The 15,123-nt window shown below is 41.4% G+C and overlaps 1 protein-coding gene across 1 annotated transcript in view; it reads right to left on the reverse strand.

Annotated features, from left to right (window-relative positions):
* Positions 1 to 5,512: 5,512 nt before the first annotated feature.
* LOC121196816 (ryanodine receptor 3-like) overlaps positions 5,513 to 15,123 on the reverse strand; it is a 71,822-nt gene continuing 62,211 nt past the window's right edge. Inside the window, 16 exon segments of the mRNA XM_041059950.1 lie at positions 5,513 to 6,587; positions 7,559 to 7,610; positions 8,367 to 8,467; positions 9,128 to 9,192; positions 9,463 to 9,619; positions 9,727 to 9,861; positions 10,987 to 11,133; positions 11,300 to 11,360; positions 11,469 to 11,596; positions 11,741 to 11,783; positions 11,874 to 12,004; positions 12,350 to 12,516; positions 12,585 to 12,732; positions 12,850 to 13,024; positions 13,382 to 13,440; positions 13,611 to 14,923. Of these exon segments, the coding sequence (XP_040915884.1) occupies positions 6,492 to 6,587; positions 7,559 to 7,610; positions 8,367 to 8,467; positions 9,128 to 9,192; positions 9,463 to 9,619; positions 9,727 to 9,861; positions 10,987 to 11,133; positions 11,300 to 11,360; positions 11,469 to 11,596; positions 11,741 to 11,783; positions 11,874 to 12,004; positions 12,350 to 12,516; positions 12,585 to 12,732; positions 12,850 to 13,024; positions 13,382 to 13,440; positions 13,611 to 14,923 (2,978 nt within the window). The 3' untranslated portion in view covers positions 5,513 to 6,491.

The following is a 15,123-nucleotide window of genomic DNA, read 5'->3' on the forward strand; positions in this document are numbered from 1 at the left end:
TGTTTAAGACCCTGCTGAATGTTTTATTTCAATGACTTTAGTGAACTCCTAACTTTTCCTCCAGCACTCCTGTGCCTAGGTACAGCCTCACGTGACCCCAAGAGTGACTCTTTGTTTTGTGTGTGTGTGGATGAGTTATATGCTTAGTCTACAACTACCAAACTTTCTCTGCTCTCGCTGTGACCTGTAACACCATTATAAGAACAAGCAGTCAAAGGGCAGATGCTTTTATCCACTGCTATGTACTGCTCTGTGCTGTGACAGAGGGTCCACTGGGATTCCCTTCTTCAATACACCCAGCTCCGGTGCTCCAAGTGACACGAGCTGATTCTGGCAAAAATCCAAGGAAGAGTTAATGGGCTGTGAAGTGGAAATCCAAAACTGCGTCGAAGAATGGAGAGGAGATCTTGAAAAGCTTCTGAGAGACTTACCTCTGCGTGCTTCCTCGACTTGCATTAGGCAGCATCAGTGTCAACCTCATTCATTCTCTGCCTTGGAAATAACATGTATTATTCATAGAGAGGAGGAGCAATTCAAGATTAAATTATACAATCACTGTCTTCATAGTCATCATCAATCATCTGTTTTTGCTTATGTTAAGTGATATTCCAAACTTTCTCTCCAGTATTTCAATGCTATTCACTGAGTGTGAATCACATGGTGTGATGAAACCGTAATTATGTTAATCTTTGAGAAGGGGTTGCATCCTGCTTTGAAAAACTATATTCAGGAAGCTTGGGGCAATTTGAACGACAACCTGGTGATCGGAAACAAATGGCTAATTACTGTACATCGCTCTCATCGACTACAGCCTCCTGCACCATTACCTTGATTGGAGCCATCCATTTGTTTCTGTGCCAGGCAGAATATAACTCTAACATGTTTCTTTTGGCTTAGTGTACTAATTGGAACAAAACTTTTTTGCATGGTTCCCTGTGTAGCAGAATTGTCTTTGATGGCAAACAGCAGATGGAGTTTGCGTGAGGTGAGATTAAAAGTAAGGTGGCGTTATCCTCGACATGCTTCAAGCCATCTGTCACTTTCCCTGCCTCACACACGTTCCTTCTTTCTTCTGTTGTGTCTGATCAACTGTGCGATGCTCTCATCTTCCTCTCCTCTGTGCTCCAATTCGTCTGCAGGCTTAAGCCCACCTATCTTTGGATCAGAACTGAGGATTTGTGGCCTGCAGAAAACTGTGGCACCATCAGGATCAAGATTCCGAGGCATAAAAATATATATTTTCACTATGAGATATATTAAATGAATAGTTTTGGGAAATGCACTTATTTACTTTCTCGCCGAGAGATAGATTTAAAGATTGATACCACTCTCATATCTGCATATGCACAAATCATTTTGCTCAAGGTGAAACATTTTAAATACATACTAAAAGTTGAGTGATATATGTAATGTCCTACACAAGCCTCATTTTTCCCGACCCGTCTCATTTCTCATTCGTCCTCTCCAGGTACGTTTGACCCAATGTCAGAGCAGGATCTGCACTTGACTTGTCCCCTGCCGTATCAGCGCAATAGAACACCCGTGGAGTACGAAGCAGCCTGTTCAGCTCACTTCAGCCCTCGCTCAGCACCGTTCACCTCGCATCACTGTCTGTCCGCACTGCTGGCCCAGCAGCATTCAGTTACTCAACAGTCACAGGCTAAAGTACCTCTGTCTGACCTTGGACATGTAACAGATCCTCTGGGCAAGAACCTAAGACCTGGTTCTCTGCAGAAATCAAAGGACAAGACAGTCCATTAAAGCAGAGATGATGTTCAGGTACTTGTGAGGTGCTGGACACGTAAACGGATTGTTTAATCTATCAGGATTGCAGCTCAACAAGAAGGTTTTTGGTTTCATTTTCATGTAGAACATTGTTTTGGCAGTAGACACTTTCGAAGTGATGGGCACACACATAAGACACATGTTAGTTCTTGTAAGGGTGTCTGTCTGAATCTGTCTTATGAAGATGAATTAAATAGGAGTTGACAGAAGAGGCTCTTTTCTCTCTGAGACAGCAGTGATTGAGGGGATTCCCACCCATGCTTTCTAAACCAAAACACTCTGCACAGTGCCTCAGTCCAGCATGCGTGTCCTAGAAAAATAGCAGAAGAAACTTCAGAAAATGTGGTTTGGGTCTTCAGACTTTGTCAGTTTAAACAACCCAGATCTATCAATAATCAAATAGCTTCACACAGCTCGAGAAAAGCCTTTGATGCTGAAGATGAGAAAAACGGTTTATGTGTCATTCAAATGGGCTGTGAAAAGAACTGCGGTCCTCACGTTATAAAGGCCACATTAGAGCTGGCATCAAACACGTCAATAAGGGTCGGTGACACCAGTAGATATAACGATTTACCCAAGTCACACTGACTTCCTATCAAAGCTTCATTGAGGCTGCAGTCCAGTTCAATCAGACCTTACAAGTTCACTGACAGATGTCACGATTTACAGTCAGTCTGCGAGAAGGAAAAAAAGAGGTCACGAAAATCAAACTTTAAAGGGTTTAATCCTTTAGCTCTCTTTTTACTCTTGCTTGTGACTTTTTTAAATTCACTCACTGCTAGATTGCTTTTCGCCTTTGTTCTAAATCTCTATCCGTCTTACTCCGTCTCTCTGTCTCACACACACACACACACACACAAATACACACTTAAAATTGCGCATAAACTGTATTGATGTAGATTGTGCTTCAGGGAGGAACACATCTGTCAAAAATGTGGATGCCAGTACTGCAGTGTGTGAACTGAGGACAGAGGGTTTTGTGTTAGCTACGGCATTCACACACACACATAAAGACCAACAAACAGACACACTCATTTCAGACAGAAGAAGAACAAGTAAGTGAACCTTGAGCTGCCATGCTGTGCTGTTCCATGCTCTCAAGATTTAGAAAAAGTCAAGAGCTGAATGAAACCAGTCTAAAATCATTTAATGCAGACGACTCCCACAACATTTGGCATTGTTTAAATGACTTGGGCAGGCCATCAATTTTCATGACAATCTGTCAGCTGAACTACAGCGGCATGCTGTTCTACAAATCTGCAAGACAAAGTGGAATTTAGTTGTCCATTAGTGGTGTCGTTAGAGGCGATTAAACTTGTTTAATGAAGATGGAAACGATGGAAATTCTCGATACATTACCTGGTTCGGCTGTTAAGGTGTTGTTTGCCTTGTGATGTTGCATAAAATGCTCATACGCTGACAGGATGCATCAAGGGGAACATATGCAGTGTCTTGTCACCAGTTGGCGGTTTCACTGCAGGTCGCCGGCTGCAGGTGACAGCACGGATTGTGACTCAAGCTGCTCTCTTTTTTCTCCCGACCTATCTGTCACTCCACAGCACTGTGCACCACGCGGGGCCCGGGATGACAGACCGGATACAACTTTCAGCCGCATTACATCAGCAATAGGTTATTTGCGGGAATCATAGAGTGAGGAGAACAGAGGTCAGACATTACAGCAGTGCAAAGAGTTTGGCTTTTGTTGTGTGATTACACAAAATATATTGGATACTCAATGTGGCACAGATAGGGGGCCAGTATCTCCAAATTATCCCTCCTCCAAGTTTAGTCTAACAGTAATTTTAAAATAAATAAATAAAACAAATAATTATTTTGTTGAAGTTTTAGAGTCATATAGATTAGAAAAAGGTGCCCGGTCCTCTACCTGAAGAGGACAGTGGAATGAAGAATGAAGTGTAAATTGTCCCCTGGGTTGTGTCACTCCCTGGCCATGTGTCCTTTTTTATCATGGCTCTATGTTGGAGATCAAGGCTCTGGAGCACGAGATATGTGAGCTAGATATGATAGCGTAGCAGACGTATTGGTTCTACTTTAGCAACTGGGTAAGAACAGTGAGCCTGGATTTTTCAAAAGCCTGGCTTTTTCCAAGACTTTTAAACAATTAAGTTAATTATGGAACTTTGGGTGCTGGTTGGCAAATTTTTTTATTTATTTATTTTTTATATACCTCCTGGCTGTAGTGGTACATTTAGCTGATAACCTTAAAAGTGGTATCAATTCTCTCATCTAATTCTCTGCAAGAACACAAACATACATATTTTTAAAAAATTAATAAAACGTACCTTTCAGAAATGTCTTTTATGCGCCCACACAGGAGAAATTACTCAAAACTATACGATAATGTGTTGGCTGTTTATGCAGTGTCTTATCATATTCCACGCTTGCTTGGTTTGTTAGAAACAGAATGTAACCATGATACTACAAAGTATGAAAAAGTTTAATCTTTCAAATACATCTTCAATTACTACTATGGATGAATTCACTCAACAAGCCATTTGAGATGAAAATTAAAGGCCTAACCTCATTTTGCTGCCACCAAACTCAACATCAGCAAACTAGAATTTCCTAGGTATAATTCTGTGTCTGCAGTTATTTGATGGCTTAATTGTTGCTATTTCATGTTGAGAATGGCTTCCTGCAGCTTTCATTATGTCAAATTACTGAAAATGATCATATCAGTGATTTCACACATTACTGTGTCCTCCTGTTGCAATAATGGCGACATTACCTTCTAAATGAGGAGGGAGCTCCATTGCTTGTTAGAGCATAGAAAATAATATCTCAAACTTGAAAATGAGTTTCCTCTGATATTGTCTTTGCTTTACCCAGTGCACACAAAACAATATTTTCAAAATATTTACTAAACTATGACAGTCACAGGTTTTTAATACAGTTAGTAATAAATGTGGCTTTTTAATCTTGCAGTCATGACTCAATGTGTTTAAGAGTAATGGGAATGAGTCACCTTTTAATTAAAAAAAATATATAATTCACTCACAACTTGCTAGGACCATAAACACCAGTCAACATGCCAGAGCTGTTGCAGGCGAAAGTTGAGGAGTTGAGGAGCCAGAGCTGCTCTCAGCAGCAGGCAGCAGCACTGTGTGGTGCCTGAGGTGTGGTGACATGATGCGAGCTGACAGGTGGCACCATGGGTAATAGGGCTAAAACTCCCATCATGCAGCCTGCTGAGGCCCTGTCCTACCTCTCTGACCAACTACAAATCTAGTCAGCCACTGCTTCTTACCACACTGTAATTAAAAGCTGCAGGAAGGTCACATTTATGATATAGCTTTGAGGTTTTGGGCAAGTCAGATTAACAGAACAAAAGCCAAAGGCTATTTGCACACAGTAGGCATCTTATTTTGAAAAGATGGGGATTAGCTGCAGAGACAGATGTCGCATCTTGCTGATTTAGGGGCTGAAATGAGTCAGAGCTTCAAGACTAACTTGTTAAACTTATTACACAGACACACAGACACACAGACACACACACAGACACACACACAGACACACACAGACACACACATATATATATATATATATATATATAGCAGTTTCAAGAACAAATTAAAATGTATTTTGGATTAGTGGAATATGTACCACATACATATCAAATATGTGTTTAGTGATACCAGGGAACATCATAAATATTAACATTTCTTGCATTGATTTCTTTATTTTTTCCATCAAAAGAAATGCACAGATCAGCAAAGCTACTACATACAAATGGCCATACAATAGCAATTAAATTTTTGTTCTTGTTTGAAGGTGTTCAGTAAATTCTGAAATGTGTCATTTATACATTTCGTACCTTGAACGTTTGCAGTTACTCTGCATTCAGCAAAAAAACAAATCAATCAGTCAAACAATCAAACCAATGCTGTTCTTCCATGTTCAAATGAAAAATCTCAGCCACAAACTACGTATCTGGACAGCTACTCGACACTGCTCCAGGAAAATTACTGTACTTACATACAATAAAGAAAAAACAAAAGTTTTGCATAGCTTCATTGTAATGTAGATACAGTACAGTAAGGCACTTCATGAAAGAATTTAGGCATTTTTTAATCCTACATAATAAACCTTTTTATCACTTCATTCTAAAACTTCATCTCAATAAGATTACAACATCTGAGAAAAAAAACTTTTCCATATCACATTTTGCACACTACGTAAATCTGCTGTACTCCTCTGCTTTTCTTTTGGCATTAAGTCTCAAGTTCAACATTCTCAAAATATTGAAATTGGGTTCTTGTGCATAATGTGAACGACACATTGTCCCATAACTCCACACAACCCAGTGTTTCTGGGGGAAAAAAAAAATAAAATTAAGACAAAAAAAAAAATTTGTGCAATGATTTGGGGTTATGTGGAGTAAAAGGCAACATGCTGTCAAAAACAAGTCCCAAAACTAAAAAAAAAAAAAAAAAAAATGTCAGGGCAAGTTACAGGTCATTTCCTCACAGACTGGCACTGTACCAACGGTGACAAAGGTACATCTGACATGGGCACGAGATGTTTCTCCTATTTTAGATAAAAAGTAGTTTTGCCTCGTCTCTTCTCAGGCCAGTCCAAAGCATCGGTGGGATGACTGTGCGGTGTTTCAGTCCATCAGCTGCATATAGGACTACGTATTTCAGGAGCCCACTTAATATGGATAGAATAAAGAAGACGAATCTGCTCTATCCAAGCTGATCTTCGTACTGTTTGCGGAAGCAATCTCCAGCTGGGAAGAAATCCCAGCATCGCTCCTGGTACATCTTCCACACATACGACTCCTGGACACACACACACAAACACACACATACATATTAAAAACACACTGAAGTGTTACTCAAAAAAAAAAGAAAAGTTCAGTTCAACTTTTGGACATAATCTCATGCATACAAAACAGGCACAGACTAGGGATGAACAATTAATCTTTTTTATATCCAAATTTCCAATTTGAAAGTTTAATTTTCAAATTGCAAGAGTCATGACTTTAATTATAATTTACATAATTAACACTGTCTTAACAAACTGCAGGACGGGAGTGTTTCAGCCAGTGGAAACACTGCATAGAATATAATGACAACTGTCATGATAGCCAAGTTTATGTCAAATTTATTCCGCTGTGGTTAATTAGTGTCGGGAATTTGGAGAGTTGACAAAACAACAGAAGAAAAGATGGTTGGTCAAAGATGGTGTTGTGGAAGAAGACGCCACACTGTGTCTTTTTGCTCCTCATAAGACCAACACTGTCTTTTTATACATCAATTTCAGACATATCGTAGGTAGATGTTATTGTTCTGAAGAAATAAAGCAGTTTGTCATTATTAGCATAGCTATGCTTTTAATTAATATAATGGCACTTTTGAATGTCACTGATAAGTGAATATAAGTAATAGGGTTACAACTAATGTAATACTATAGATAATAAATATGAGCCAAAATTGGTCAGTTTATCTATGGAACTCTGGCAGGACTGCAAGAGCAAGTTACTCATTACATCACTACATTATATAATCTAATTCTATTGGTGTAGAAACAAGATAGGTCAGTGGTAATGCTTGGTACAATCATATCATTTAAATATAATTTAGATTCAGCCACAATATCTGTCAGTATAATTACATATTTAGATGCAACCCCATCACCCCTCACCCCGCCCACAGTATCTCCACCATTGACAGGATAATAATTGCTTTATTGTTTTTGATTGACTGAAGATTCCTCCGAGAAAGGTCATTAGTGGAGCATGATACTGTACCTGGCCAGTGTGCTCTGTCTCATCCTTGTTGATAAGGTACATCAGGAAAAACCTTTCAGTAGGGGGAAGAAAAAAAAAAAAAAAAAAAACAGCCAATGAGACAATACAAAAATGTCACATCAAACTTTCACATTCTCCCACCTGAACATCTTATCACAGTTAAAACAGAGAACAGAGAGAAAAGCTTTACTGAGGCACGATCAATTCCTTCAACTCTAAAATCACAGGAAATGTCACATTGGTTAGGCTTCACAATTTCTGACGCAAGTGTCTGAGCAAAGTAACACCATCCCATCTCCATCACAGAATCACCTGTTGTTTCCCAAATCAAGTGTAAATGGCATCAGGCCGCTGTATCTCTGTGGGCATCACAGCATGCCGAATCATGATGAATACTGTATGAGAGCACGCTATCACAACCCTATTTTCCAATAAAGTTCATGGCATTAAATAGTAATGAAGCAACATAATGAGGTCGCTCTCATATCCTCTGGCCAGCTGACTGTGAGTGCAAATGGACTGAGACTTTCTATTGTCACAGGCCAGGCACTATAGAGAAGCACTGGATAAGCAGAGAGTGCAGGGGAAACACAGAGACAAATGGAAAGAGCACCTGAAGGGATGTAGTGTTCTGGATCACTGCAGCTATTAGTGACTTTGGCCCTAATGCTGTGGTAATGTGCCGAAGCCATCAATCACATGGTTAAATTACAGAAAAGAGGCAGCACGCGTTTGGGAAAGATGACGATAATGATTAATGTGTCTGTAGTTAAAGGTTATGTAAAATTATTCGAAGGGAGATACTTACAGGTAGTTGGCCAAATTGTGCTCTTGTAAGGTGTGAGTCTCAAAGCCGTGAGGTGTTGTGTCAAAATAATCATTGCCGATCCCACAGATGAAACATTTGGTCTGAGGACAGAAAATGAAGAGATGATTAAAGCACATACTCTCTTTTGTTTTCTCTTCTTCTCTTTTGTGCTTCAGTATATCAGATATGTTAATCAACAGAAGATTTTGCATTATTTTTGGGGGGGGGGGCACTCCACTGATTTTGCACATATAGGTCAGTTTATTCGTCATGGTTAGTACTACTCATCCCGTGATGTTGCTGGATTTTCCTTAAAGTCTGAGAAAATAACCCCTATGATGTTGTCGGGGTTATCTGGCTAAGTGAGAGCAGGACCTTTACCTACTCGTCTGTTTTTCCCAGAAGCATTACTCATATTTTAAACTAAATATTTGTTTTCCCCGGTCACTGCAATCTCTTTAACGACCAAAAATCTGACCAAAAGTGCACTCTGATCTTCATCTGGCCTGAGTGACTGTTGCTTAAAAAACTCTGAAGAGAGATGGAGAGCTCAAAAAACAAAAGTAGACATGCACGGAAAGAAAAGGAAATGACTTTCCTGACAGACAGTGATAAAGTTAAGGGGTATGTTTTCTGTAAAATATTGCAGATTACTACAATTTGAGACAATGCAGGTCATCATTCTTTCACCCCTGCCTCCCCTTGACCTCTCCTCCCGTTCAGTGCTCCACAGGTTGGGTGAGAATGAAATCTCTTCTCACCTCCATGTCCTCTTTGACTTGTTCCTGCTGGTCTCTCAGTTCTCCAAAGGCATCAATGATCAAACCTGCAGACACGAAGGACTGTCTATGAGCGTATCATATATACTGTACAGTATCTGTGTAATCAATGCAGCCACAATCTTACACTCCTCACATCCTATAAATATAGTATGGAGTGTAATATGGATATACTACTGTGATATGGAGTGTTGCAAAGAGATTAGATTTATTTAAACATTCATATAGTAAGTTTCAAAAATCAAGTAATTTTAGAAGGAGTTTTGTCTGGTGGACAAGAGCACAGAAAAAAGTGTGTGTACAGTGCCTGAGCTCACCCTGGATGATGGCCAGGAGGATGACAATGACAAAGAAGAAGAAGGTAATGTCAAAGAGGATGCGGTACAGCTCGTAAGGGTCACCGGCCGGGTCCTCGATCTCATCCCCGATGCCCCCTCCTGCTCTCACCCCAACGTACATGTGGAATAAGTAGCACTGAGGAGACACAGAGGGAGGGTCAGGACAAATGTGAGGCGGATCCTCGGTTCAAAGAGGAATTTAATCAACAGGCACTTCTTCAAAAGTATGGGACTAATGTTCACCGTCATCATGTCGTCACACTTCATGTCCGGCTCATCATCATCCTCGCTCTTGTTGTAGAACTTCCTGAAGAAGTTGAAGGCCACCACAGTGTAGAGATAGACCACAACTGCCAGCAGGCCCACAGTCAACACCAGCTATAGAAAAAAACCCCACAGGAATCAGTCAGTTTGGTCTCGTTTAAACTTTACGTAGAAATACACTGGACACAGCTGGAGCAGAGCTGCTGGCTTTTCTAAAAAAAGCCTGTTCCTCACAAGGAACGCGATGGAGGATTGCCCGTGGCGAGAGAAGAGCAGGTTGTGAGAAGGGAAAAGTTCAAATGAGTGGAGGTGATGAGAACATTCAGCTATTTATGGTAAATAAAGGTAAACTGCAGCCTTTTTATTTTATTTTTTTAACATCTGAATCAGATCCCACATCGACTCACTAGTGAACCTCAACAGCAACAACAGTGGAAGCAGCGGTAAACTGCATGCATTTGGACTGACAGCTCGATTGATCTGCCCGCAGGCAGTGTGTGGGAGGTGTGGGAGGCGATTCCTTGGGGCCTCACCATTTGAGCCTTTTGCCACCCTTGGGGATTAAGGTGACATTAAATTTTGATTTGTGCCTCTGGTCAGTCGACATCCCTGCAAGAACTGACAGCCCCAAACAAGATTTAAATGAAGGCATTTGAGCCATTTGAACTCAAATGTCAATGGACACTGAGGGCATCTAAAGTCCCACTTAGTATACTGTATTCATCCTTGATTCCTTCACTTACATCTCCTCCTTTTGCTTTAGTTCTTCCTGTAATCTCATGACAGAGAGATGCAAAGATACAGGGATCAACACAGCACGTACATTATTCACTAGATGATCCCCAAGCATCATTTTAACATCCATTATCCCTCAACATGTTGCACAGAAGGTCACACATGCCATATGTATGATACCTGTCAACCATGTACAGAAAGTGGGGACATGTTGCATGTTGAGTTGGTCGACCATATCAGAGTTAAAAGTTGATTAGTCAGGTGAGCAGACACCTGTTATATAACCATTCGTAAAGCTAATCAAGCATGTCAAGGCTTGGTTGGCACAGACCGTTGACCTTAGTAGTACCCAAGATGCCATCAGAACATGGAAACTGTGGTTTCTGGCATGTAGTTGCACATCAGGGAATAAAGGGGTAGTGGTTACAACCCAACCTCAACCACTAACTCTGCAGTGACCCCTGCTGCTTAGAATTAGACCTGCATCCACCTCCTCATCCTCACCTGTTTGCCGTTGTGTGTGACAGAGGAGAGGATGGTGCGGAGGGTCTTGAAGCCCATGGCGATGTCCAGCAGATGGGCGGCAAAGAAGAAGTTGTTGTAGTGGCCCAGAATAGACATGGTGGTGTACCATACTAGATAGAGGAAAGACTGGTAAAAAAATAAAAATGAGAAGTTTATCAGAATTGATCCGTCCGGTCGTAATATCACAAGTCATCTCACACAACCATCCATCCATCCATCAAATTATTCACTCAGCCATCCATAAAACCACAAAACAAAGCAATTAATCATCCCAACTTGTGTTCAAACTTACATTGTCTGTAAACACCACTCCCATTTTCCAGACGTGGTACTTTGTATCGATTGAGCTCAACCTGGCAACAGAGAGAGGTTGATTTGAGAGGTTCATATTTTCTATCTGACCTCTATTTCTGCTTTAAGCACTTCTAGCCTGTCTGCATTTTATCAGTCTCATCTCTCACCATGACACCAATGAAGCCTCCTTGGCGACAGTTTCCTCTGTAGGGTTGAAATCCAGGGCACTTTTATCCAAGCCCAGCAGCTCTGCTATCCTCTCTGCTCCATACAGGTCTCCGTACTTTTTGATCACCTACAAATAGCAGCAAAACAGAGACAGAGGAGGAGTTGACACCGTAACTGACATTTAATAAATATCATCAGATTTGGTTTATGTTTTGTGTACGTAACAGATTACACAAAAAAAAAAAAAAAAAAAATTACATAAGCCACTTACTTTGCGTTTGACAAATTTATCCCAGTAGTTGTTTGGGAAGGAACTGAAAAAAAAAATAAATAAATAAAAGAGGATTAAACCTTTGTTTATACAAGATTATGACTCATGTATAACTGTACTGCAGCTGACTCACGGAGTATTGATCACCAGTCTGTCCCACTGTCCTTTGATGTCATCATCAGACGGCTGCTCAGTGATGTAGAGGCCGGCAAACTCCAACTTCCTCGCGATCTCCTTCTCACGTTTGAACACCACCAGCGGCACCTTTGGTACACAGAGAATCTGGCTGCATCATTGGTCCGGAAAAGGATATGACATACATTTGATCACAGTATGTTGCATGTCGGTGAATATGAAAGATAAAGCTTGGTCTTAAACCAAGGACTAAAAACCATTCTTGAGATGTTTTAAAAAATACAAAAAAAATCTTGTAAAACATTTTAAATACAGTACGTTTACATCCTATTTATTTCAATTGCATAAATGCTAAATTAATGTGTGAAAACAAAATGCTCTTTTTCCTGTATTATTACACCACCCCAGCCAAGAATGCTACATCTAATGTGAAAACTAACTAAAAATGATGTGTTTTTGTGAGTGTTACTGTACCTTCAGGTAGTAATATCCCACCACACACAAGAAAGATATGATAGTGTGTAGTATTGCCAGACAGCGAAGCGTTGGTGCCATGTAGCCTGTGCTCTCCTGCAGGACGAAGTACTCGAGCGCCCCTTCGTCTTCCTCATCCCCAGCTCTGCCCCGACCATTCCAGGGGTCTTCATCATCTGAGTAATCACCGGTTACCTGAAAGAGACAGTGAGACATTTTTAAGTCACCTAAGCACTTACAACAATCTGTAATACTTAGGCTCAATATACAGTATCATGTCTCAACTCTAAACTTACTTTGTAGAAGAGCAGAATGAAGTTGATGGCAAAGGCGACGAAAAGTGCCAGAAAGCGGAGGTTGTAGAAGTTTCTGGCAAGGTAGTTCTGTGAAAATAATAATTTGGATATGAGTTGTTTAAATGCAGCTAATTTGTGCTCTGTTGCTGATTAAGCTACATCAGATTTATGTTTTTTAAGACAGCTGTGAGGGAAATATCTGACCAGCATCTTAGTCTGGTAGATTTCCAAGCCAGCGAAGAAGCTGGCCATGAAGGCCTCCGGTGGTTCTTTCTTCTGGCCGAGCCTCTTCTTCGGGGCTTTCTTCTCCTCCACAGAGTGCTCTGGAGGGGCTTCGTCTCTGGCCTTGTCGTGGTCCTTCTTCTCACCGTCCTCTGAACTGCAACAATACATTCTCTTTTAGTGACACACTGATTCATGCCGCACGAGGTTATAGATACACACTCACATCCATACATGTGGCCTATGAGAAGAACAAAACTACCGAAGCACAGATACAGATAATTATTTTATAAATACAAATAATGTTTTTACACACATATTTGTTAATATACTATTTCCCATCAGTTGACTCCATCAGTGAGCAGGCGTCTGATGATGTGTCACATAGCAAAACATGCCAATACGCTGTATGCCATCAGAAAACGTTTAAGGATGCTACACTCCCTTAAAGAGTAAATCAAAAGAAATACACCATCCACTGAGGATGAACAATGAACAAATGAAGAACACTCACTCTCCTTTCTCCGAATCAGATTTGTAGTCTCCATTTGCGGCCCTCTTCTTTGCAGCCATCTGTAACAAATACATTGTTTGACGATCAGTTACTTTAACAGGTTGCACTGGTATCATAAATGTGCTTCAACTAAATCGCCTATATTAATGTTGTTTTTTGTGTCTGTTAGTTAAGGTGTGCTTTGGAATAGAGCTATCCTCATTCCATTTGATTTAATGTGTTTACTGACCTGTGCCTTCTTCTGCTTGACAGCACTGGCAATAGACGGAGCGTCCCCCACCACCACCTCAGACACATCCCCCAACCCTGGCTCAGCCCCATGCTTCCCTTCCTTCTTGGGCTGTATGTTCAGCAACTCAGCCATCAGGTCTGCCTCTGCCACGTCCCCCTGAGCCATCTGACCCATCTCTGCCAACGCCGACGCTTCGCTCGCCTCCATCTTCTCCATCTCTAACACATCTCCGTGGATGCCAAACTGAGTGGGATCGGGCATGTTTCCCAAAATATCTGTCACCTTCATATTCTTGGCGCCTTCAACGAGGCCGCCGCCAAACATGGTGGTCCACAAGATGTGGAAGAAACCCCAAATTAGGCTGTAGACAAAGTGGAGGAACCCTTTGATGATCATCCAGAAGAAAGAGAAGAAGCCTCGCACCATCTCCTTCACACTCATCTTCCTGAATTTCCTGTACTGTCGCCTCATGCTCTTGAGAGTTAGCATTTGGCGGAAGTGGCAGAGGCTTTTTCTCAAGGAGATGCAGGCGATTGTGAAGGCAGAGGAGGACTCCAACATCATGCTGTCCTCCTCCCCGTCCTCCTGGCTCTCCAGCACACTCTGGTTGTCCTCTTCGTCTTCCTCCGGGCGCTCCACCGGGTCTGGCTCTGAAATTTGAGAAGCCAGCTGCATCTCAAAGATGGTGTCCTCACAGAAGTTGACAAACAGCTCCATCTTCTCGCTTTCTCCACCTTCATTGACAACATCGAAGATAAACTGCCGCTTCGACTCCTTCACCTGAGGCTTTTCCCACTGGGTACGACTTGACTCGCTGATCTCAAAGTAGACTCTCTCGATGCGCTTGGCTCCACCCATGATCTCAATACGACCCAAGTAAGGCTCAAAGTAGCTGAGAACACTTTCAGCCAGGTCGAGGAACGTTGAGAGGCGAGCATCATGGGGCATATGCTCAGACAGATTGGTTAGCAACACAGCGACATTAAAGCCAATGTCCTTGGCAGGTTCATGAAATCTCTCCACAAACTGCTCGTAGTTGAACATGTCATTCTCATCAGCCTCGGCACAACAGAGAAGAAACTCGATCTCAGACTGGGAGTACTGTTTCTGGTTCTCCATGGACTTCTGGAAATCCTTTTTTGAGATTATCCCTTTGCTCTCAGGGTCGTACTCCCTGAAGCTGTCTGAAGTGGTTAAGTCCTTCAGCTTGAGGAACATGTCAAAGAATTTTAGGATCATCTCCACGTTGCTGGAAGATTCCACTAAGGTGTCCACCATCTGTTTGCCGATGGTGCCATTGACAACATTACCTGCGAAGTGACGGAGAATGTGTCACAGCAAGGTCTGTCAGTAAACATAAGCAACACTCTCCATAAGGATTAAGCAAAGCTGCTGCTGTAAATATGTGAATACATCCCAAGCCAACAAATCTGTTTGAAGAAAGTCATAAAAAAAAAAAAGAGAGACAATATCTTTGTAACTAACACTGCCTGCACAGCTCATATGGTCT

This window comes from Toxotes jaculatrix, chromosome 17 (genome assembly GCF_017976425.1).
Source record: "Toxotes jaculatrix isolate fToxJac2 chromosome 17, fToxJac2.pri, whole genome shotgun sequence".
Classification (NCBI taxonomy): domain Eukaryota; kingdom Metazoa; phylum Chordata; class Actinopteri; family Toxotidae; genus Toxotes; species Toxotes jaculatrix.